Source organism: Alternaria arborescens, assembly GCF_004154835.1.
Source record: "Alternaria arborescens strain FERA 675 chromosome Unknown contig_7, whole genome shotgun sequence".
NCBI lineage: Eukaryota > Fungi > Ascomycota > Dothideomycetes > Pleosporales > Pleosporaceae > Alternaria > Alternaria arborescens.
Window position 1 is genome coordinate 1,063,340 of NW_021167862.1, and position 24,522 is coordinate 1,087,861.

Here is a 24,522-nt window from a genome sequence, read left to right on the forward strand (position 1 = left end):
TCCCGACATAGACTATCGACACAATGGCTACCATGCAGGAGATGACGGATGAGTCGGCCTTCCAGTCGACCATCTCCGCGCTTGCGCCCTCCACTCTCGCCGTCATCTACTTCCACGCACCATGGGCCAAGCCATGCGAGCAGATGGGAGTCATCCTGAAGACGCTCGCCAGCACATACCCCGCCGACGCGCCCATAAAATTCCTCTCGCTCAACGCCGAAGACCTGCCTGAGGTCTCTGAGCAGTACGATGTCACTGCCGTCCCATACATCGTTCTGCAGAAGGATGGCAAGACTCTCGAGACAGTTTCAGGCTCAGATGCATCCAAAGTACGAGCAGCAGTTGAGAAGTACGCTGGTGCCGGCAGCGGCCAGTCGTCCAGTCTACCACCCGCGCAAACCGTCACACGACCACAGGAGAACGGCGACAGCACGGGAAAGAGCCTCGCTGGCTACGCGCCTGGCGCACAGGACCCCAAGACCGCACCCGAATACAGCGCGAGCGAGCACCGGGAAGGCGAGCAGCAGACAAACAAGGACGAGTTGCACCAGAGACTAAGCGAACTCGTCAAGGCAGCACCAGTCATGTTATTCATGAAGGGTACACCGAGTTCGCCCCAGTGTGGCTTCAGCCGGCAGACAGTGGCAATCCTACGTGAAAAGGGCATTAGGTACGGTTTCTTCAACATCCTGGCCGACGACGAGGTGCGACAAGGACTTAAGGAGTTTGCCGACTGGCCGACCTTCCCACAGCTCTGGGCAGATGGTGAGCTAGTAGGCGGTTTGGATATTGTAAGTATACCACCCTCGAGCATTTACACACACTAACAATTCGCAGGTCAGGGAAGAATTCGAAAACGACCCCGGCTTCCTCTCGCAGCACGCCGCCAATGCTCCCAAGCCAGCAGCCTAGGTGGCTTCACGAGCCCAAGTATGCCATGATAATCAGATTCTGAGGAACGGGAGAAGCAAATGGAGAGTTCAGGGCTTGGTAAAGAGATATTGGACCGGCATCGCCAAATTACGACGATTATGACAGCAAGATCTCGTATGAATAACGCGTCTGGGTGAACGGGTGTCTTGGGCGGGCTTGATTGTAGGTTCCAGACCATGATCCAAGGCATGCATATAGACTTCCGTGGAAACGTAGCACTTGGAGCATGGTACCGTAGCGCTGGCGTGGGAGTGTGTATTTGGTTTGTAGTCTTCTCCAATACCAGTTTTCTTGCTCGCGTTATCCAAGTCGCTTTGTTCATGTTGAAGCGACCAGTCCTGGACATCTCTTCGACTTATACTACGGATAGAAGTAAGGAGAATGGGGGAAGCTTGGAAGGGGAAGACACTTTATTCATGACGATGCGTCTTCGCTTCTCAAAGACCATAATCGGGTGGAGCACGGGGTTTCGGGTCTTTCAGAACACCAAGAGTATCTACGGTTGATGACTCCTCGTGCTCGGTCAACAGGGGCGTGTAATGCTCCCCTATTCGATGAATGTTCAAGACGTTTCTGAAATTTACATTACCTTCCTGCAAAGTCAAAATTGAAGCTCGGATATACATGGAGAAAACCATGAGCACTGCTTCTCAACACAAGAGCCACATGTTCAGATGATAGCAACTCCGAAGCAGATTGAAGAAACCTATTAACGAAATCTCTCCCGTCTGCGCGCAAATATCAAGTCAAGGATTGGCTCCGCCACTGTTTCAATATGTCGCTTGCGATATATCTTAGAGACATGTTCATGTGCTATATGCTTGTACATGCTGCTGTTATGTATATCGCTTCTGCTTCCTATGCGGTGTAGGTGTGTTTACCTCACAGAAAAGTTTAGAATATCATAAACCTACAACCGACTTTCCGTGGGAGATATTGTCAATGAAGTCTGTGTTATGGCACCAGAAATATTCACTTCGAATTAGTACATGGATGGACCGAATTGCATCGTCGTTGGGCCTAATGGGGACTTTTTGCTTCCATGTTTTAGCTCAAAGAACGAATGATGGCCGTAGTCTATGTGTGACTATGCGTGGGAGGCCAATCATGTTCTACGTGATATGGGATATCATGAACTGTGCCCCTTGTAATACCCTTAGCGTCTGGCTGCATGTTCGACGAAGCCATTCCCATTGTGTTATTGTTATTGTTGTTTAACCTTGCGTAGATGCCAAAGCAGTGTGATTGTTGGGCTGACATAGAGAATTGAGCGCGTATTCGATGATGACACAGATTAGCGCGTTCCTGTGCCGACGCGGTTCCCCGCCCGTCGTTGCCTCGAATTAAACCTTCACCGCAACACTCTTTTTCCATCGTAGATCGTCAAGACTTATAGGAGGCTCTAGTTTGGGCATTTACAGGCTTTGGACAGCGCTGCACACCATGGGTGTATCATACCTGGCACCATAGTTATATGCAGGGTCAGCGGTAGTACGCCTTCAACCACGCTTCGGACTCCGAGACTAATCACGGCACGTTGATGGTATGCCGCAGACACGGTTTTATTTTAGGAGTCAGCCTGTCTCAGTATGATCTGCTTGCAACCACGTCTGTTGTACACCAATTTACAGTGTTGAACCCGATCCATCACTTTCTGAGGCTATCACTCACAGCACACAATCTATTGGTCGCGGCCATTTCCAGAGTGAAAGGCGACAGATAAGCCACAACATGCCTTCAACCTACTCACAACCAGTCTCAAAGATTCCTCCGACGAAACCCGATACAAGGTCTCTCCCTCGAATTCTCTGCCTACACGGCGGCGGCGTCAATGCCGCTATCTTCAAAGCGCAATCGCGATCCCTCATACGCCATCTTCAACACTCCTTTCGCCTCGTATGGGCTGACGGCCCCTTCTTCTGCGATCCCCACTCAGACATCATTGGCGTATACAGTGACTACGCACCTTTTCGGCGCTGGCTACGATGGCTTCCTGAACACCCTGAAATCGATGAGGATACTTGTATAGAAGAAATTGGATATGCGATGCGAACAGCAATGGAAGACGATGACCGGGAAGGCGGCACAGGCGAGTGGATAGGCTTGATGGGTTTCAGTCAGGGGGCGAAGCTATCCGCAAGTCTACTGCTCGAACAGCAAGCCAGAGAAACCCAAGCCCGCAAAGAAGGAACAAAGATTGCTACTGGTCTGACGGGAATTCCAGGCATAAGGTGGAGATTCGGAATATTACTAGCCGGTCGGGCGCCCTTGAGCAATCTAAACCCCGAGCTGATGAAGAGCGACGCACTTGTGAGTGCGGGCAACATCTCTGAAGGTTTCCAGTTCTGTAAAGAGGTGGACGAGGAAGCCACGCTGCACAAACCAACGCTCCATGTCCATGGCATGGCAGACCCAGGACTACATCTCCATCGAAAACTGTTACACGAATATTGCGAGGACTGCACGGTAACATTGGTTGAATGGGAGGGCGCGCACCGGATACCACTCAAGAGTATGGACGTGGACCGAGTGGTTGACGCAATATACGACATGGCTGAGATGACCGGTGTGAAGGTTTTGAGGACTGTTTGAATTCACGAGATGGCCACTTCTGGGGCATCGCTGTTACTACGCTCAGTCGATGCCACCAAACGCGATCTTTGAACAACCATTTCTTCCGTATGGCCTACGTATACGCAAGGATTCTGGGCGGTAGATATATGAAGATCACCAATAACAATATTCTGACAATGTACCAAAGCTTCTCACTTGTTAGTCGGCGTCCAACTATATTGCTTCCCGGTGCGAGATCTAGTATGGTGCATCTTGCCACAAGCACCACACCTCGTATCTGCTTACAAGGGAAGCCAACCGAAGTACAGAACGCCATTCAGCTCGGTTAGCTTCGAGCACGCACGCCCTGATCCTACCTATTTCTCTCACGCTTTGTCTTGATTCGTGAGTGAGCACAGGTGCTTGATGTGGCTAATAACGTTACACTGAATGCAACAGTTTCTTGTCAGATTATCTTAAGGGAGTAGAGGCTCATCGTTACGGCCATTGCCAGGCCCTGCGTGAGCTTTCTGCCACGTTGAGACCTGGAGGCTGGTTCGAGTGCCCTCCACTCGGCATAATGTCTTAATCGAAGTTCTGGTCGTCATCAGATGTAGAGAGGACATTGCAGTCATCATCATAGACTCTTTTGGTCCTTGTAGTCAGACTATCGAGGACATGTAGCTCTATGGTGAGTTGCCTCTGAGACTTGTATCTCTTGCGCGTTTGTGTAGTTACCTCTTGACTGAATGGACAGTGGAGTCTAAATATTTTCATTCAAGTGATCAAATCTCGGCATTCTTCGAGTGACGATACACATGCCGCTTGACGTTTGAAGTCGCATGCTTCTTGTTGCACTGGTTTGGGGTGTTGTGTTTTACGCTCAGTAACATGATCTGCGTGCTCATGGACGAGGACCTCCTGAGAGGTCCATTTTTACACTAAATGATGTGATTTAACGATGTATTCATGAAAAGCTTAATAAAATAGATTAGTGATGTCTTATTGTAACCTTCTCTTGATCTGCCTTCTTCTCCTCCTCTTCTCTCTTCAGCCTTGTCTTTTCTGCTAACTCTTGTCTCCACTTCATTCCATATTTCATGATCCAAATGACGACCCCAAGCAATACAGCCATCACCAGCGCTATGAACGTAAACGCCCATCCCGGGTTCATAGCATGGCACATCGGGATAATTGCCGCCGAGCCACCAGCACTCATCATACACCTGGCAAAGTTGACCGCTGCTGTCGCAGCTGCGGGTTTATCACGATGGAGATCGAGGAGCAAACCATTGGTGATGTTAAATGCACCAGTCACACCAAAGCCCATGATGAATAGGGCAACTTCCGGGCCAACGATGTGTGTTCGATATTTGAGTGTCCAGCCGAAGATAAGCACTCCGATCATACCAATGATGTGGCATGGAATCAGAATCTGTAGACGAACGCGCTCGATGGGAAAGTTGGTAAGGTCTTGCTGTTTGCCTTTGGATATAGTCATGCCAACAGCTTTAGCATAGCGTCTGAAGTTCCAATCGACAACTCGACCCAGAGTGAGTGAGGCAATCAGAGAAGCTACACCATTCGAGATGTAGCAAAGACCGATATGCAATTCATCAAGGCCATACGCAGCGTAGAACAGTTCTGGGATGGCAGAGATCGTAACCATTTGACCAGTGAAGAAGAGGCCATTGTAGAGTAGGATGATTCCTGACTCCTTTTCAGCTAAGATGCGGAACGTTGCAAGCGGATTTGGCCAGGCGACTTTCGTCTTCTCTGGTTTGGGTGTGCTCTCGTTGGGCGACAGCTTAGCGAGCTTACGCGCTTGTATGCAGCTAATGACAGAGCGGTTGACGCCCTGAGGAGGTATAGAGCCATTGCCAACGACTTTTCGGCAAGTCTCAGGGAAAAAGAATACGAATATTATGAGCAGTACTCCAGAGAAGATGGCCAGAAACCAGAAGATAGATCGCCAGCCCAAATATTGTGCCAGCAGGCCACCTATTGTCGGACCGAAAGCAGGGCCCATCAATACACCAGCTTGTGCATAACCCATGTAAGTTCCTCGCTCAGCCGATGTAGAGATATCCGCAACAACCGCCATTGTCAATGCAATAGCAGCTGTGCCTCCCACGGCTTGTACCATACGCAGAATGAGAAGTGCAATGTAGTTCTTTTGGAGTGCGAGGCCGATGTTGCCGATGCTGTAGATCACGAAGCATATGATGAAAGTCAATCTCCGTCCACTGTTGTCCGATAGAGTTCCGAGGAAAGCAGGAGCTATAGCTTGGGCGATCTAGGACAGTTAGTTGCAGTACCGATGTCGGTGGCCGCCACAACGTCAGCGAAGCCTGAGCTGCAGAGTGTCCTGTCCATTTCATACTGAGATCAACTGTCCAGACGTACCATGTATGTCGTGATTGAGATGTTGACCTGTGTAGGTGTAATGTTCAACACATTGGAAAGCACATTGAGTGCTGGAAGGAACATAGACGCGCCAAACGGCGATATTAGAGCGGAGATCGAAACAAGTAGGATGATCCATGCCTTCATGCCTTTGCTAAAGACAGAGTAGGGGGGTTCAGAAGGCTGACGTTCCAGGTTGGCTCGCGGTCCATCTTTCTCGACGTCCATGTCCTGACATGTCTCTTTCTCGCTAGTAGCGTCCACGTTATTACCGCTCGTTATGTTTTTCGTCGTAGCCATAGCGAAGCTATTTTGACCTCAGCATATGGGCAGGATAACGTTGAATAGTGTATCGAGACGTAGAATTAATGTTTAGGTCTGGAAGATGCGAAACTGGAAGGGCTATCGACTGGTCATGGGGGTCTGCCCACCCTTAATCCACCTGGTCGCCTATCGAACATGACGCTAATGCCGGGACGTGGAAAGGATGCCGTGCCCCGTTGAATCTCCAGCCTCGTTAATTCGAGGGTTTGAACGCGTGCGAGCGAAGTACTGTATGCAAGCCAGGGAGCAGCTGGCCGATGTTGACCGATTGTTATGCAGGGTGGAAGTATTGATTGAGACAGACCCTGTACGGGCAGATGTGCTATCTCTGTTGTTGCTATATCTCTGTGCTTACTGCGCGCCTCTGTGGAGCGATGACGCACTTGCACAGGTCTTGAAAGAGGCAGGCGGGTTGGTGTCGGGGCGGGTATTCCGGGGATAAGATGTCGGAAAGCGACTTCCGGCGCGCGATCTGGAGTGTTAATGCCGAGGGCCATCGCCCGCGTAATGTTCAACCGACTTTAACAGGATCGACGTGGATTGATGTTGAGACAAGCTTTCATAGCAAAACCTTGCATATAAACGTGGTTTGTTGTTTTGAGAGCGATGCGCTCTGTGACGCGAGTAGTGCTGCTCAACGCTCCAAAATTGATATGGCACAAGTCACTATGATTACGCAAAGCCGGACCTCGATACTGAACATATGCCTATAATTTTTTGTACATACCACTCACGCTTTTCGTAAACTTCGTGAGTATCCAACTTGTTGAACGCCGATAATATGCTCTTTCTCGTAACATCGTAGCGGAAGCCCTGTGGAGCCTCCATTGGGTATGGTTCCTATGTGTAGATGTCATCGTCGCCATGGAAGAACCTCAACACTGCTTTTGCGACAAGAAGACCGTCATGCATCCAATCCGCTCTCTCAGCAGCCTCGTCTGCATCCTGCTTGCTCACGCTCCCACTCTCAACCCTCATCTCAAGTTGCCTCTTAACAAGAGTTTCATCAAACTCCATGTGGCCTTGCGTGGTGAACAATCTCTTGTGGATATATACACCCTGAACGCCAGTGTGGTCACTGGTACCCCAAACGTGAACCTTGGTGTCCTTTGGTATCAAATCGGTGGTCTCTGTGGAAGGAGGATTAACGACGTGATCAAGATGCATCTGGTGAAGGTGGATCTTGGTCTCTGTTTCGGGAAGGTTGAAAAGATGGCGGCCAATGTCGGAGAGCTGGATGGGCTGATGGGACAACTCCCATTCACCGTCCTTCTGTGGTTTGACGGTAGCACCAAGAGTTCTGCAAAGGATTTGGTGTCCGAAACATATCCCTGTGAAACGGATGTCGGGGCGATGTGTCCAGACGTCTGTCATGCCATTAGCCATTGCTGAGTACCTTCCAACCACACATGCAGATACACACCTTTTATGAATTCAATGAGCTTGAGAATCCAAGGGTCGTCACCGTGTGCGTCCCAGCAACTTCCTGTTATGAGGATGGCGTGTACGTCGTCACCAATCTCCTCTAGCTTCGGTATCGCACCACCTTCTGGCTCGACCACGTATTGCATTGCGGTCTCGATACCGAGACTAGGTTTGTGCTCATCTCCAGCTTTTTTGAGAAGTTCACCTAGAACGACTCCAAAGGAGCCAGTCTCTTTTTGAGTGTCAGGATGTGTCTCATCTGTCTCGAGAACAAGCATGCGGACTTTGTCCGGATGGTTGGACAACAGTGTTCGGTTTTGTGCGACCGGTGGTACCATCTTTGCTGTAGAAGTGTGAAATTGACGTGGTATAGAGGAAAGGAAGCGACGTGAAGTAGTTGGCCTGCAAGTGGCAGCTTTATGTGAACAGGGTCCAACCGGTCTTTTGGGAAAGAGTGACGTCTGCCGTAGAAACTTTTGCGCAGAAGTGACCGAGCGTGCGGGCTTGTGCATAATCAGGTCAAGTCCGAGGAATCAAATGCAAGTTCAAATGACAAGCACCAAGGCGCTGTCCAAAGCAGCTTCATGTAGTATACTTCAGCCTCCATCTTGGCGTTGTCGTGTTTGAGGGTTCGATGACGACTTTGCCTTGACGTCGGTGTGTTGTGGAGAGAGGTTAAGGCCTAAAATCGAAATTTTGACGTAATAGCAAAGTCTTAAAGTCTTGGGAGCTCTGATGCATCCCGATGTCCCGGCCAGTTCGGAATAAAACAGACGCTAGACATGCAGGTACTGAGGATCGATGTGGCTGCGTGGCTGAGCGAACTGATCTGATTTGTCTGTCTATTAGACCGACTAATATCATGCTGTGGCTGAAATATCTACTCCACGCCCTTGCCCTTCATCTTGAGGTCTTCGGGGTCATGCGGGGCTTCGGCTTTCTTCCCTGCCGATTCCTTACCAGTCATGACTTCGGTAAAGATCTTTCGCAACGCTTCAATTGCCTCTTCGCCAATCTGGTAATGCACAACAAACCTACCACCACGCACCCTTACGCCGTACTTCTCCGCTAGTTCGATAAAGTTGTTGATGTCAACATGATGCGCCTCGAGATCTAACCAAACCATGTTGGTGTCTACGGGATATTGCAGCTTGCCACCAAGATCGGTCCACATGCTTGCAATCTTCTTCGCATTTTCGTGAGACTTGGTGAGCTTGCCGCCAAGGAACGTCTCTTCAATGGCAACGCGCATTGGAGCTGCAACGACACCAGCTTGTCGCAGACCTCCACCGATAGACTTGCGGATCCAGCGGCTACGCTTGATGAAATCCTTTGTACCGACGATGATGCTACCAATGGGCGCTCCAAGGCCCTTGCTGATGCACAGGCTTATGCTATCGAACTCAGCGCAGTACTCCTTCAAGGTACCAGCGCCTGCAGCTACAGCTTCCCACAGACGTGCACCGTCCAAGTGCATTATGATGCCGTGTTGGCGCGCCCAAGCCGATATCCGCTTCACTTCGGACAGGGGCATTATGGCGCCATTGAGCGTGTTTTCGAGCTCGATGACACGCGTGGGACAGGCGTGGACATCGTCAGAGATGACGGCGTATTTCTGGATGTCTTCGAGCGTGAGGTATGTGCCGTTCTTCGCATCGAGTGGTTGGACCATGGCCTGGCTCAAGGTTGCTACACCTCCTGCCTCGTAGTTGATGATGTGGCCACGTCGGTCGCAGATGATGGCGTGTGGAGGCGTGGTGAGGTGTGCTCGCAGCGCGACCTGGTTGCCCATGGTACCAGACAGCATCAGGAGCGCGTCCTCCTTGCCGCTGAGGTCGGCCACGAAGCGCTCGAGTGATAGTGTGGTGGGATCCTCCATGGTGACATCGTCGAGCAGGGTGCACTCCTGGATTGCCTTGAGCATGGCCCTGGTCGGCGTAGTGTGCACGTCAGAGCGGAAGTCAAAGGCCGCCGGGTTCTTGTCGGCGCCCCATGCGTTGCCGTCGTGGCTTGTGCCATTTGTCAAGCTCTTGCTGCTCTTGGCAATGTAGTGGGAGAGTTCTGACATGGCCGAGTATGCTCGTGAAGTGGGTAGCTGGCGCGGGGCAAGGGAGGCGGTCAAGGGTCGATTACCCGCTTTGAGCGTATTTACTGGACAAAGGTAAGGTCAATCGCACAGTCTGTGGACAGGACCACGTACTGGAGAGGCGAGCGAGCGGATATAAACGCGGTGGCGGCATTGCGGCGGCATGTTGGAGGGAAGGGCGCAAGGCGTGAAGCAAGCCGAAGATAGGCGACGCATCTGCCAACGCGGAAACCCCTCCACTCCGATTCGCCCGACTTTACACCTACAACCATCACAATAGGCAGGCGACAACCTAACCATGACCGTCTTCGCCCGCATTGCAAGCTATTACATGAGCGGAACCGCCAGCAACCAGACCATGGTGCTGTTGAGCTTCCAGCAATCTAGCTATGACAAACCCCTCATCGTCGACGTTGCATAGGAGCATTATTGCGGAAGGCGAAATATTGCTACGGATCAAACACCCCAGGAAAACGGAGCAGACCGGGTTTGAGTGTGAGACTCCAACTGTTGGCACCATGACACTCCTCGCGGAGCCGTATCCTCTTCTTACGGATCCGCAAATGTCAATTCGGCGTCCAAACATTGGTTCCAGTATCACATCGCTTTGTCCGCTCTTCTGCACTCACAGCCGTACCGTACCAAAAACAGAGGAATGCTATGCTTCCAGACTTCGTCCTCAGATACATTCTGGACGTGTTTGCTGTGGTTGCGATCTTCTAGGGCCAATGCAAAACATAGCAGACACCTTTAATTACCAACTGATATCGGCGATACACTCTAGTCATGGCGGACCTTTTCCTTGCTCAGCCATAGCATCGGCTACCAGGAAGCTGGTGCGATCTAGTAGAACGCCATCATGTATCTGAAAGACATAGATGAGGAGGCTGTCAGCTTCACAAGTGCGCTATGCGCACGGTCAAGTAGCCACTGGTCTTGGATACCAAGCTGCACAAGTGCACGTTCATGACTGCTGGGCCACAGCGGGGATGATAAATGTCTGAGCCTCGCCTTCCCATTTAACTACTTTCGTCAACCGCTTTCACCAAACTCTCAAACATTGCGCTAAAGGTATGATAATAGTCATCCGCACTGTCCGTCAAGAAGATCCAATCCGCCGTGTTCTGCACCTGCTGGATCACGAAATCCAGCACTTCTCCAGTCAGATTCGGCAACGAATGCAGTATGACTGCCAATCTCGAACGCCGAATCTTGTGTGCTTGTAGCGGAACCATAACATCTCTGTCAAGCCACTTGTCGAATGTCTCTTCGAATACGACAGTGAGATCGGTGAGGTTGAGGTAGGATTCTTGTAGTACTGTGGGCGAAGTGAGTATAGAAGTGGGCACCAGACCTGGATTGTGAGCTATGAAGCGCTCGCTGAACGCTGTGTTGTTCTTGATTGCTTGGTTTGCTGTCTTCAAATATGCGTAATCGTCCTCGTCGAACATGCTTGGTGTCTCGTCCAAGAAGATTCCATCAACGCGCATCTTGGTGATATTTGCGACTTTGGGCCAGCGCGCGTACGTGTCGATTTCTGCCAAAACACTTTCGATAGGCTTTTCTGCATAATCGGTTGCGACGTATCCCAGTGTTCTGATGTTTGGATAGGCTCGTAGTTTAGGGACCTCATCAAGGTACACTTGGTCAGGGAGTGACCCCATACAGGGGCCAGAGCAAGGGTTGATGATGACGGTGAAGTCTACATCTCTATACGCTTTTGCTCTGAGTTCCAGTTAGTGTGCAATGAAGTCGTAGGGGGAGGTGTGCATACGCTGCGTATAGCGGATCCCATGCACCCGCACTTGGATACACGTAGAGCGGGAGAAGTATAGACATGACAGGATACTGTCTCGAGTGATGGCTATGGAGAAGAAGATAGTTCACTGTTAAGGCTTTGGGGTGGATACGAACTTCTAGATGATAGGATGCATTGCATGGACAATGCATTGGCTCGGCATGTGTGGTACCTGATAGCGGGAAGTGACCCTGTCCGCGGCTGAAGCCACGGTCTCCAAATGAGAAACTATATTGTATGCAGAGAGGGTTGCGCGGCCTGTGTCTGTCAGATTCGTCGACTACTGTGTTCGGTCCAATGGCAGTCGCTTACGGCAGATAGGCTGGGAGAAGTCGATATCCATATTGCAGGCCAGGGTCGACAAATAACCGGGGATATGAAAACGATAGGAAATGTGCCATCGAAAAAAACGAGTCAACGGTATCACCAACTACGTAAAAGCTCTTTATGACGTAAGGATGCAACTCTAAAGCCCAGATTCGTGCATCTTTTGCAATCGTATGCGTTGCAGCGACTGCCTGACAATCACTATCCATTTCAACAACTGATACTGTAACACTATGTTCTCAAAACAGAGGGCAACATGTACTTCTGCTGAACAATATGGACAATATAGGATATCATACTGCGATGCAAGCCATAATGAACCGTCACTCTGACTGCCTCGGAGTTCGAAATATTCAGAACCTGAACAAGTGGCTCTGAGCGCAGCAGCTCACCATAGCTTTCGGGTTCCTGACATACGGTTCGCCAATTCGGTTCGACGGGTGTAGAAGCAGAGCCCAAAAGCTTCAACCATACACGGCCAGTCACAAGATTATGCCTGAAATTGATCGAACAGGCCAAAGGAAAGTTGCGGTTTTGGTAATACAGCCGAACCGTGCCGTAGAATACGGGTGCACCTGGATACCCGTTGTTATCTGAATCGTTGTTTGTACAAAACTCGGGATTGATTGAAAGGTCGCTATGGATTGGATCCCACAACTGCTTTGGCTGTGCACTTCGGATACGGTATACTGCAGAGTCGAACTTGAACTGAAAGCAATGCATCGCACGGCTTCGGAATATCTTTGGAGTCTTTGGAGTGTGTTCGATATAAATTGCCTCGGGCTTGTCGTTATCATTGAGCCGATGACTGAACGGGTTGGCTGCAAGTCTTGTGTAGTGCGATGCACTCAGTCGTCGAATGAGCAGAGCAATTATTCTTCCTTTCTCTATCGCGCCCAGCGGAAGGGCGAAGATTGAATCGGCCCACATCTCGCCAGAGATTTCGTCCAGCAAAGGACAAAGCCGTGCCTCAATTCTGAGGCCCAAATTTGATGTAGCGAATTGACCACGGCCCTGCTCGATACCCTGAGATCCTTCGAAGTCATCGGGCGACATGGCTAACAATCCACAATATCTGGATAGCGACCCATGAGGTGCCCTCCATGCGAAGATTGAGTTGTCAGGAGTCCTTCTCATGATCTCTTCCTGCAACCGTCTAAATGCATTGCCACCCTCACCGTACAACATAGGCATATGAATACCAAACAAGCCCATGAGGCTGTATGCACGGTCTTTTGTTCGAGTCGTTTTGCGAATGGCTGCCCATGACATTTTTTGTGCGACTGAAGCTTGATTCAGGTCACCAGTACGCAAAACAGATAGAGGTATCCCTGTCACTTCGGCAATCGTTGGACAGAACATACTCTTGGAGCCAATGAGTGAGAAATCTTGATCATAGAATGCGAGAGCCTTGGGTGCGATGAGTTCTTGTAAAGTCCAGCCTCTAGTGATCCATCGGGATGTACGTAATATTGTTGCAATATCATAACGGCGGCGCAAAACAGAGTCCGGGTCTCGCACGGAATCTGCATCATCCAGGTGAACCATACAGAAGCAGGATTGCTGATACCATCGATACATTGAGTTGATTGCTTCCTGTAGCTCCGCGCTGCTACTTTTGTCAATACAACAGGTGTCTATCCAGATGTATTTCAGTCACTTCTCTCCTGCGAGCTTGGCGGCCTTTTGTATCTTCCTGTAGCCGGCACGAGCTTGAATAGACTTGCTATTCATCGCGAAGATCTTCAGCCCGGCTGCCGCTTCCAATGCAGCCATCACTGTGGTATCGCTTTTGAGGCTATCGATCAAGGCGTGATGCTGTTGCAAAAAGCGTATCTCTTCATAGGAAATTTCCTCAATCCCCCATGTGTGCGATAGTATAAGATAGCGCGGTATCTCATTATCGTGGAAGACTTCGAATTCAAGAGTCTTGGCATGTAAGAGGCGCATATCAATCGTTCGATTTTCCCAATTCTCAGAACAAGAGTCGTACCACCGAATTGATGAACCTCAGCTTCTAGTCGCGAGCGCTCTCAGTACCTGGAAAGAGAGTATGGTAGCCGGCAACTACTTAACCGTGATGACGTTCTCGCAAGGCTGAAGGGTGGATCGTGTCAGCTTCTGCGCACGAACTTGGGGAAACTTGTGAATATATTGCAAATATGGCTGTAGATATGAGCCGTAGCGACTTACTAGGGTGCGGGAAGTTTAATTTTCGCTGAAAATCTCGTCAAATGTAGAAAGCGAGACTGCTGAGTAAGATGGAAGTGAGTGAGCTGCGATAGCCGCCTGAGGTTGTGGCTATGTGCATGGTCGGCTCAGATACCCTTGCATTCCTCAGCTCGTACATATTTTACCGCAGTACCTGCAGCATACATAGCGGGACGGCTCTTACACTCTCGTCCTCAGCCAATCGACACCTAGCAACGTTGTCGACAAGCTCGATCCCGAAGTCAAAAATGGCGATACCTTATGTACCATTATTTTGATAGTCATTACCGATCGAGCGTAGATACTTGGATACGAAACGTCTTTCTCAGAGAACTGTTAGTACACAGGTGTCATTACCCACATCATGAGTGTTGCGATTGGGGCGTGCAGCTCACGACCTTGGGAAGCTTCACTCTGCGCTAAGAAATTAGTGCGGCCGCCCACGCAGTTGACCCGCCTGGCCGCATGAAAGGGATAGATGTTTCCCAGATTGTAGCGATGCCGAATATGGCTCATGTCACAAACATTCAGTATCTAATACACAACAAATTGTAGAGGTATGAGTGCCCGCGCACAGCCCTTTTACAAGAAGCAACTACCACTGTTTCATCGATGTTCTAATACACGTTATGAGTATGTTTGCATTCGAAGGAGAGGCTTCATTTGGCAAAATCGGAATGACTTTATTGACCGGATCGACTTTGAATCACGAGAAAAATCAAGCGTAAAGAGGCATTGGGACACATAGCTGGAGCAGGAAGTGTTCAAGACCGTACGTGATGTGAAGAAGGACGAGGAGTATATGGTGGGTTACTCTAGTTTCGAAGAGAACTTGAATACGTACGGCATTAGATGTAAATGGCGACCTCTACAAGACTTAGTCATCTGCACTTGTGCTAATGGCTGCACAACACTAGTATCGATGCCTCATCTTCGAGAGAGCAGTTACAACGTGTGAACGAAACTTTGTATCTGGATGTGGTCGGCGCAATTAGGATTTTGTTTAGATGTTCTATCTAGAAACTCGAAATACTGGTACTGCTACTTGGATTCTTTTGTTTCTTTGGTCCAAATTGATCCAGCTCCATCTGAACAAGTGACTGTTCATCACTATCTGCATGCCGTATCTCGAAAGTTTTAGTGTATGTGATGGCGTTCGGATCCCGTCCGCCGTTTGAGACAGCCGATCTCCCTGGACCGCTGGCCAGCGCACTGCCTCCCTTCCTCATTCCATGACTTTGGCTGCCGTATGCGTAGTAAGGCCGGTCGGTGGCCTTGGTTGTACCAAGGACCTTGGGGAACAAGTGGACAAGAATGACGCGTAGTGCAGGCAAGCAGGCGCAGATGATTCCGATATTGATTTCGATGTTTGACCAGTTGATCACATCCGCTTGATCCCATGTTGGATTTGCGGAAGCGGCAAAGTTGACAAGAGACCGTAGACGGAGTATCGATATGACGGTTACACTGAGCCTCAAGTTAGCCATTGTCCTCTAGTGATAGTTCTTAAGGTGACTCACAATGTGCCAACACAAAACATAACAGCAACGCTAAGCTTCTTGCGCCAGGACAGCTGCAGGTTGAAAACCTCGAACAAGGGTAAAGCGAGCATCCAAATATCTAGGACAATACTGATGATGGCGTTTGTCCACGCTAATCCGTTGATATCGATGCATTGGCCTGATCCCTCCTTGTCCCAATTCGTCCAGTAAAAGGATATCGGTCGACATTGAAAGATGGCGGCGAACGTGAATGCAACGCCGTTGAGACAGTTGAATGCAACAGTAGCCCAGAGGAGTCGCCTGATCATCGGCTTTGGAAAGATCCGGAGAAAGAAGAAAAGAAGCGTGAGCTTCAGAAGCGCAATCTGGATGAAGTACAAGACTTCCAGGGCGTAAAGATACCGGACGAAGTTGGTAATTTGTTCGAAGCTGACTGTCCAAACGTCTCTTCCAAGACCGTTTGGAACGATGGCTCTATCGATGATAACGACAGATGGTACACCGGCTATCAGTGCGGCTAAGACGCTGTAATCGTCGTAACCGAGCTCTCCAATGGAGAACACGGCCTTGTATATAATCCTGGAGAGCGCGCAGACAGCGGTGACGATCGAGAGAATCAAGTTTGATACGCGAATGGACTCGCCAGAATAACGTATGGGGGCGTGGCAGCTTGTTGAAGTGACATTCTTGGTCGCTAAGAAAGGCAATTAGCAACATTCGATACAGCATTGGGAAGTGAGGCACTCACTCAAACTCTGTCTCAGTGTACACGCTTGCAAAACGCACGCTTCTACCTCGCCTTGCAATTTAGCATCTGCACATATTGAGGCTAGGTCTGTGTGCTGAACAGGCGATTGGGTGACTGCTGTGGCAAGACACACTTGCTGAAAACGCAATCAGTACATGTTATGAGCATCGCTCGGATCGAACATACCGCGCATTGGGGAAGTTGCTTGGCCACAGCCAGCATAGCCGATTCCTGAGCAACTACTAGCTGCACCCATGCCAGCAATGGGAGCAACAATTCCAGGAGCCTCATCCTTCTTCGTACTCATACACGAAATCGTGTACGATCGAACGGCCAGGAAGTGAGAGGCGGAAACGAAGAGAAATTGGTAATCCGGGACAGACCCTTACTATAAACTCCCTGGAATGTCGGAGAATATCAAGAGCTGTCAGAAGTGCTAGGCCAGGTCGTTTAGTCTCCCGAGGCCTGTTCTATATGAGACTCCATAACGGAAAGTAATGAATGCAGGTACATTTAACCATTGGGTATGGCGGACGGCAACTGCAGATTGAGGTATGGAGTGGGGCTGAACCGCCTCTTCTGGGGCCGCTATTCGAGGGTCATGCATCTTCCGTACCAGAGGTGCAATCCTCGCCGTAGAGATGATCCCTGGCATGTGCACGGAAAGTCTGGCACTAGATTCCATGATGACTGAACGCGACCAATGACCCAGCTGAAACTTAGGGCGAATGGAGAAGTTGCCCCAGACCACTTGAAGTGGGCCTTTGCTGACGCTTCGCATGGCAGACGCTACCAGCGACGGAGGGCATACTTTTCAGGAACAGCGGATTCATAACGCTAAGTGGACTTCGCCTAATATGCAGGAGGGTGATGAGGCCTCCAGAAAGGAGACACGTTCTTCGCAAGATGCCATCGTGATCAGCACTGATCTAATTGACTGGTTAGCACAGAACATCAAAATATAAGCAACTCGCTCGAACACTGTGCTTTGACTGTCATTTTGCTATAGCATTGTTGAGTTTGTATAGATGAAGGCATTCGAGGCCCCGGAAGGCCGACCGAAGATGGTGGTTCGTTCCGAACGCCACAGGCGAGCGATTTTGTGCATAGGTAAACGACTTGGCGTACGCCACTAGCAGCACACCTGCTTGCCGTTTGCTCCACCTCGCGTATACCCAACCGTCGCCGAGCTTCGACCGCCGCTGTCTTCGCGGCTCGAAAAGCCACATGGGGCTCGTTTGCTTTTTGAAGATCATGTTCACTGACTCTCACAACGTTGGGGATCGACTTGTGGAGCCTGATGCAGCTTTTGAGATACGCGAGGCAAGAATACAATCATTTTATTTAGCTAACAACACATACTTTCATGTATTATCACAACGGCGTACAAACGTGCCGCTGTTCATCACATGTCATTTGAGCACTGGCCTAATTGTCGCTAACAGGCAAGACCGCGGAATTCAGGAGCTAAACAGCTTAGAAACAGCCAAATCTTCGACTAACATCCCATACCACCATACCACCATGCCGTAGGGATGTGTGGAACGCGTGCCCTAGCACACGGTCCGTGGTAACTTTGAAAATTCAGCCGCTTGTTGAGCACCTCGAGCAACTTCTCGGTACGATTGCAATCTCGCCATTCTCAAGCTAAGCAGCCCTCTCATTGTGTTGAGCACCCGGAAAAATTGAAACGGCCTAGGAGCCATGCCTCCGACACTATCAAGCCACTTTCGAAGCATTCTGTAGGTCATCATCATAGATTGGTATGAGAACTTCTGTCCACTTGTGTATTCCAATGACATCGCTACGGATTAGGTTGTTGAATTTCATCGATGTTCCCTGACACGGATACAAAACACATCCCGGCTGATACCTCAGCCCTACAAGGTATACCTGATGCACAATCGAAACAGACCCATGCGACGGGTTGAAACTCCGCCGCTATGAGCGTCCACCTTCCCCTTTCTCGCCTGCTCGAAATCGTCAGTATTCGAGTCGATGTCAGTGGGGCATTCTGGTGATGGCGTGAGTTGTGACTCAAAGTCTTTCCCTCGATTCAAGCACAACATGCATGAGCATCCCCCAGGATCACGATACTCCGCGAACGGGATGCGACGCGCTTCAGGCTTCGAAAGTTTCCTGTCGGCCCGACGTCGTAATCCCCGGATCGCAAGTGCGAGACCCCGCGACTTTTTGCTTTTCCATTCTAGGCGCCATGGCGCAAATCGTCGGAAGGCGTAGACGCAAGCATCCTGACCGCACATCCAAAGGTGTTTCCATGATCCAGCGCAGTGGTACCCTTGAGCTTGACTAACGTGTTAGCAGATGGCATCCTCCGACAATTTGTCGTCGTCACCTCAAGCGACCCGACGATCTTAACGGCCACAAGAAATCTTCGAGTGCCGCTGATTCAGGTGCAAAACCTTGGAGATACCACAGTCTACGACCTCGTGGCAATCTGATATCGAGTATGTCATAGATAGGTCTCCACTCCACCTAGCCACACGTCAGCTTCGACTGCTACGTTCGGGCCGCACCCTTTGTAACCCGCGAAAGTTTCGGGAACCAAACTTTGAGTGTGACCAGACTCACGCGTGACGATATGCGGCCAACGCAGGCATCGGCAACTGTTTCTACGCGAGCACATGACAACTCACTCGCGTGGCCTTCGTTAAACATCCTCGGATCTACACGGGTCGATCTTTGGGTAGCGCGTACCAAACGGTCAGCCACCGGCATCACGCATCGGCATCTGCCAGGGACTGACGATCACAACGTGGGATTGACGAAAGCGACCAATATTCTCGGCCAGCTAGCCAAAGTCGTTTCTATATGCAAGCTCGATATCGACCACGTTGCAAGGAAGCTAACATTGATACTTCCTGATCTGGAGCCACTAATTGACTTGCTATCTGCTTTTGTCATTGCTACTCTCCTGGGCCACCTTGTTCAAGAGTCCATGTCTATATGCAACCGTATTTGGGAAACAGAACCTCAAAAGTCAGCGGCCTTTACACCATATGCGTACTCACTCCTACCACCGGAAAAAAAGGAGGCTTGCAATCAACTCCGTAGACGATGCTGATACCACTACTGTTAACCTCTTCTGTAGTCATACCCGTCTCCAGTTCTGATTCCATTCGCCCTGGCGACAATTATCTCTAGATGCTTCACGATTCGGATCAACATATCCAACCTTTGTGCATGATCAGCAAGGCTCAAGCATTATCATTCCAAGCATACACGAAAGGCATGTGCCGAGAGCCTCTTCCTCTGTTTTGGCCATGATGAATACTAGATTCGGCCGTTTTCTATCCGCTTCTTGCGGTTTAAACTTTTCTTTGAATTCAAGATATCATTTGGTGACGGATTATGTCTCAAAGGAGACTGTAAGTAGGTTTGTGATCCACATGCTTTACGAGATCGAGCCGCGAGTATGAGCCGCATGTGCATACGCGACTATGTCCGCAGATCCCCAAAGCTAAACCCTCAAAAGGCTTCGAAGCCGTTTCATGCAGGTTGCCGCTGTAACTTTCAGCCTGTCACATGGAATCTCCATTGTGACGCATGTCCCTCGTGACTGTACCGCAGCGTGATCATGTCGATCACACGCACTGACTCCAGCTACACCCTCGGCTTTTGTTCAAGCTTCTCTGATGTGAGTTCGATCTTCTCTCGCACTCATGCTATCTAGCCCAGAATCCCAAAAAAAAACTGTGCCATAGAGTTCAAGTTTTGTGATGAAATTTCCGTGCTGCAATTCCATACTCGAGTTGGCTCTTGCGCCGCTATTCGAGTTATGTAAGTTTCTAGCAATACATAGCGTTTTGCCTTTTACATTTTGAAGCGCCTACGTCGATCGATTAAAGCGTGGCTATAGAGCCGCCATGCTATGCTACGACCTACTAAGCGTCTACCGGTCTGCCAATAGGTTTAGGCCATTATCAGATAATTACATTGCTACATGCTTCTTTAAATATTTTGCTACATAAAAAAAATCCACAAATATCTTTATAGAACAGAGTACTCCTACTTACTATAACAAAGTAGATTAAGAGCTATAAAAACGTGAATAGAGAATCTAGAAGTCTACATTACTATTAACCTTTATAAGTTTTCTTGTTAAGAGCTAATGTAAGCTGTAAGGTAAAACTTATTATCTCTATACCTATTTAATCTTCCTCTTGTATAGAGTGCTTTACAGTTCGCTCTCCTAATCAGAAACAGCGACACCAAATAGCACTGCTCTTTACACTTTTCAAGAGCTTATGCTAGAGTTTGATTAGAGCTTGAGTAAGACAGCCAACGCCATAAAGTCATAATTAATTCCAGGAATTCCTTTCGGTGTTCGTATGGGATGCGAGAGCATAGCATACAACCCACTTCACGGTTGCTAAGAAGGTGCATGCTTGTTTAATTTCCTGTAGGCAGTCTTTTTGATATCCACAACCATCTCTCCATCGCCCCTTTTCTGTGCTTCGTGTACTAAAAGGCGAGTTCAAATTATGCATGACTTTCCGTCTTTCTCCAGGGAAATATTGGGGCTGCCTAGTTTTGCTGAGAGCAACTTTCCCAGATTGTAAGTCCTTCGTCTTCTTGTTCTCTCCACATCACTTGACCGCGTCTTCTACACCATGAAGCAGAGGCTCCACCGTCATGCTTCTGCTGACCCAAAAGAGATGAGGTTCGAGTTGCAGAACGAGTTCACCACTAGAGGTGAAGTGGGTTGATTCTTGCAATCGCAACGGTGTGTTGATAAGCACTAATCACGAAAGACAGAACATTCGGAGATGAACGGAACAACAGAAATGCATCGGAATGTCATTGATTTGCTCATCGCAGATATCAAAAGGTATCATCTCCATCATTCCCTAATCCCTAAGTCCTCAGTCCGCTCTCAAAGGGTCGAAAGTGTGAACCTGTACCCGAGCCTGAACCTGAACCTAAACCAAACAGAATGTATAATCTCCATGGGAGGTAAACATGAAAGCGGAGATGACTTCCCGCGGCAACGCCAAGGCATTATACCTCCCGTCATATCATGCTCATGTTACCTTGCCAGCCCGCTGTGGATGCAAAACCAAGTCTAACGCAACAAACGCCGCCCAATGGTACTGGAATGAAGACATAATAGATAATAAAACAAATATCGAGAACAATAGTCAGCGTGCCTTGAACGGATTACCGTCCAAACAAGCCGTTGCCAACACTGACAGTACCGAGGCCACTGCGTTGTGTCAATGATGCACGCGCTGCATCTGGTCGGCCAGCACCTGGTAGACCTGGCGCAACGTTGGGCTCTGCATTGATAGGCCGCATGCTGCTACCCCAACGTTGTCCACTTTGTTCTTGCGGTATATCCATGTGCTGCGCTGCAGGACTTGACATCATACCATATGTTTCTCTACTCAGAACACCCATATTGTTGCGAGGGTCGGAGCCAGGTGTCTCTGCATAGGCTGCATGATCGATCGGTGCGCGCTTCATGTGTAGGACTGGTGATTCTGCTTCCCCTAGTAGACCGTTTGCGTTGTGAGCGTTCGAGGAAGGGGGGTTCGAGTTCGCTTCGATGGTGGAGGCAGAGCCATTGGGAGCTGAGAGATCGACCATGCGACGCTGACCGGCTGGTGTTTGGTAGCTGGGTACGCGGGACGGTCCTGGAGGGTACCGGCTTTCTTGGTGCGAAGGATGTCGTGGATTGGCCCATGGCGTACTTTCTAAGAATTGCTCTTCTGCAGCTGCCTCGTCTGCTGTTGTCGTTCTATTATAGGTACGAAACGAGGGAGGCGGTGCTGGAGCACGCGTTGCAATCTACCGCGCTGAATCAGCTGCTAGTTCTCTAGCAGTTGCGTTCAGCCACTTACCTTCATTGCTCGAAGATCTTCGTCAATCTCTGTTGGCCGCGCAGCACTGATGTCTGGTGCTGCTGGGAACCCTACGTACTTGGCGACACCCGACAGGACAGAGACCTCCAAATTGTACGCTGTTTGGTGCCTGATCTGGTCAGACCGCTTCTCAGGTAGTCGTACCATGTATTCAGTCTCGTCGCAACCAAGCTGGCGTCGTCCGCGTTGCAGTTCGAATACTCGCTGGTTGCACTCCTCGAGAATCTCCTCGCGAATATGTCGCACAGTCTGGAAGTATTGACTGTGCATTTGGTGCCGCTCTGCTGCTGTGATTATCTCAAGATTCTTCTGCTTGTATTCCAGTAGCCTCGTCTCGTACGCGATCTTGTCGGCGCGTCGATCGTCTATGCACTTGATCATGGCAACATACTCGGGGTGAACGCAATTCGGCTGCTTGAGCATTTCTAGCTCCCTTTCGAGTTGCGCTATCTGCTCGTCGCATAACCTGATGGCAATTAGCAGCTGATATCAGTAACTGGATTCAAGGCACGTCACTTACTTCTCTCGGAAAAGCTTGAACTTCTTCTCGATCTTTGCAAGTTCATCGATAGCCTGCTTTTTCTTGGTCACCTCCTCGTCAAGCACCGCGCTATCCTCGTCGTCATGCTCGCCCTCAGCTTCAGCCTCGTGTGCTTCAGCAGCTGCGAACGTCTCGGCGTAGGCATAGCTAGGATCCTCCATCTTCCTTTTCCCCCTCCTGCCGCCTTTCCTTGGTTTAGTGTGTTTCGCGACGGTGGCCATCTCACTGACAGTCTGTGCTGCGATATTGGCTTGTCGCTCTTCGAGTTCTAGTTCTTCTCGTGCGAGGGCCGATAGGTTCTCTTCAGCGTTCTCAAGCTCTTCGTCTGCGTCCATCTGGCCCTGTCGGTCCGCTGCAGCATCAGCCAGACCATCAAGCGCCGAGCCCTTCGCGTTTATGCTTCGCTTCCGTGATGGCTCCTCTTCACGCTCATCCACAGGACTTCTCTCAGCACTGGCACGCTTCCTTTTCATACCGACATGCTCGAGATTCGCCGCCTCGGATGCTGCGATGAGCGAGAGAGAATGCAGAGGGTTCTCGGTTGTGGGTGCTTCGCCCATGGTTGCGTCGTCTGTAATGGCAGTGGGTGTGGGTGGAGCAGAATCATCGTGCTCGATGGTTTTGGAATGCGCGAGCTTGCTTGGAGTTCTTGTGTAGATGGGCTCGGAGAGTAATGACGTCTCTGTAGCAGTGCGCGCGAGCTTTCGAGGCGTGTTGTGCAGTCGCTCAGTCTCAGCCTCTGAATCATCTTCGTCCATGTCTGCTACTGCGCTCGGCCGTTGTGTGGGTTCTGACTGGTCGTCTGATGCGTCTCCGAGCTCGCTCAAGCTGCTAGAGCCGTTGTCGGCGATGTCATCGAAGCCATTAGGGGCTTGTTCGGTGGGCAGCGATTCTGTGAGCACTGTAGTCGGAGCTGCCATGGTAGACAGCATCGCGGCAGCGACTGCAGAAGGATCTTCGGCAGCTGCTGTTGGCACCTGGGCTGGCGCAGGGTGGTCGGGAGGAGAGGTTGCAGAGGCGGGGTCAGGTAATTCTATCGTGGGCGTTGGAATTGCACCTGTGGAGGGGCTGTTAGATCTGGTGCATATTCGGACGACGTACGTAAGAGGCGTGGTGAGGGAGGTGAGTTCGCGACGCCGTCGTCGCCTCGGTTGTTGACGCAAAGATCGACGGTCTCTGGAGAGGCGACCAAGGGCGCAACGCTGGGCTTGAGAAAGGCGAAAGAGAGCATCGGGATTGCTACGGAGTAGATGGGAACGTACTTTGAGTCTGCGCGACTTCCTCAGCGGTGCCGGGAGCTGTTCTCGAGGTGCTCCGTCTGGTCTGTTCGGGCGCGCTCATAGTGCGCCCACGCCGAAGATTGCCTCAACTCGTGACCAATGTCCCGAAAACGAGTTGCAAAGAATACTGTAGGCGCCTGCGATGCTCTATGGGCGTTGTGGGAGGTGGAGGGCGCTGGATCCGGTGAGTGGTCAAAAACGGTGCTCCTGGGGTCAAGGACGCGGGCGTCGAGGGTGCGTGTGGAGATGTCTGTGGCAGGAGCGACTGGGTGGCAGGTCTGGGATGTTTGTTTACGTCGGGAAGCAAACGCGGGACAGCGACTCTCATGAGGGAGTCTGTAGTGAACGTGGAGGGCAGCTTGGTCGGGATGGTCTAAACTGCGCTCAGAAGCGGGTCGACTGCCCGGGAGAGGCCCTGAGAGTCTTGCGAATGACCGCACTGCCCTATCTCGTTTGGGTCTAGTGCCCAGTGCCTGTGAGTCTCCACCAAAACTTTTTGACGA

General features: G+C 50.3%; 9 protein-coding genes across 9 annotated transcripts; 3 read left to right on the forward strand and 6 right to left on the reverse strand.

Annotated features, from left to right (window-relative positions):
• Positions 1–23: 23 nt before the first annotated feature.
• On the forward strand, positions 24–912 carry AA0111_g4124 (hypothetical protein; the record flags this gene model as incomplete). The annotated part of the gene is made up of 2 exons (XM_028650089.1): positions 24–791; positions 838–912. 2 exons carry the CDS (start codon positions 24–26, stop codon positions 910–912), a joined length of 843 nt encoding a protein of 280 aa, XP_028508404.1.
• A 1,752-nt stretch (positions 913–2,664) lies between these two features.
• AA0111_g4125 (hypothetical protein) lies at positions 2,665–3,525 on the forward strand (the record flags this gene model as incomplete). The annotated part of the gene is made up of 1 exon (XM_028650090.1): positions 2,665–3,525. The coding sequence occupies one exon, from the start codon at positions 2,665–2,667 to the stop codon at positions 3,523–3,525; it is 861 nt and encodes a 286-aa protein (XP_028508403.1).
• A 952-nt stretch (positions 3,526–4,477) lies between these two features.
• On the reverse strand, positions 4,478–6,192 carry AA0111_g4126 (hypothetical protein; the record flags this gene model as incomplete). The annotated part of the gene is made up of 2 exons (XM_028650091.1): positions 4,478–5,782; positions 5,893–6,192. 2 exons carry the CDS (start codon positions 6,190–6,192, stop codon positions 4,478–4,480), a joined length of 1,605 nt encoding a protein of 534 aa, XP_028508406.1.
• Positions 6,193–7,056: 864 nt separating this feature from the next.
• AA0111_g4127 (hypothetical protein) lies at positions 7,057–7,979 on the reverse strand (the record flags this gene model as incomplete). Its single annotated transcript, XM_028650092.1, has 2 exons — positions 7,057–7,583; positions 7,640–7,979. 2 exons carry the CDS (start codon positions 7,977–7,979, stop codon positions 7,057–7,059), a joined length of 867 nt encoding a protein of 288 aa, XP_028508405.1.
• Positions 7,980–8,521: 542 nt separating this feature from the next.
• Positions 8,522–9,881, reverse strand: AA0111_g4128 (Aldolase; the record flags this gene model as incomplete). Its single annotated transcript, XM_028650093.1, has 2 exons — positions 8,522–9,792; positions 9,842–9,881. The coding sequence occupies 2 exons, from the start codon at positions 9,879–9,881 to the stop codon at positions 8,522–8,524; spliced, it is 1,311 nt and encodes a 436-aa protein (XP_028508398.1).
• Positions 9,882–10,025: 144 nt separating this feature from the next.
• On the forward strand, positions 10,026–10,148 carry AA0111_g4129 (hypothetical protein; the record flags this gene model as incomplete). The annotated part of the gene is made up of 1 exon (XM_028650094.1): positions 10,026–10,148. The coding sequence occupies one exon, from the start codon at positions 10,026–10,028 to the stop codon at positions 10,146–10,148; it is 123 nt and encodes a 40-aa protein (XP_028508397.1).
• A 598-nt stretch (positions 10,149–10,746) lies between these two features.
• AA0111_g4130 (hypothetical protein) lies at positions 10,747–11,566 on the reverse strand (the record flags this gene model as incomplete). The annotated part of the gene is made up of 2 exons (XM_028650096.1): positions 10,747–11,452; positions 11,502–11,566. 2 exons carry the CDS (start codon positions 11,564–11,566, stop codon positions 10,747–10,749), a joined length of 771 nt encoding a protein of 256 aa, XP_028508669.1.
• A 3,513-nt stretch (positions 11,567–15,079) lies between these two features.
• AA0111_g4131 (hypothetical protein) lies at positions 15,080–16,535 on the reverse strand (the record flags this gene model as incomplete). The annotated part of the gene is made up of 4 exons (XM_028650097.1): positions 15,080–15,530; positions 15,584–16,259; positions 16,314–16,449; positions 16,500–16,535. The coding sequence occupies 4 exons, from the start codon at positions 16,533–16,535 to the stop codon at positions 15,080–15,082; spliced, it is 1,299 nt and encodes a 432-aa protein (XP_028508670.1).
• A 4,959-nt stretch (positions 16,536–21,494) lies between these two features.
• Positions 21,495–23,970, reverse strand: AA0111_g4132 (hypothetical protein; the record flags this gene model as incomplete). The annotated part of the gene is made up of 4 exons (XM_028650098.1): positions 21,495–22,124; positions 22,178–22,664; positions 22,719–23,796; positions 23,841–23,970. 4 exons carry the CDS (start codon positions 23,968–23,970, stop codon positions 21,495–21,497), a joined length of 2,325 nt encoding a protein of 774 aa, XP_028508667.1.
• Between the last annotated feature and the right edge of the window lie 552 nt (positions 23,971–24,522).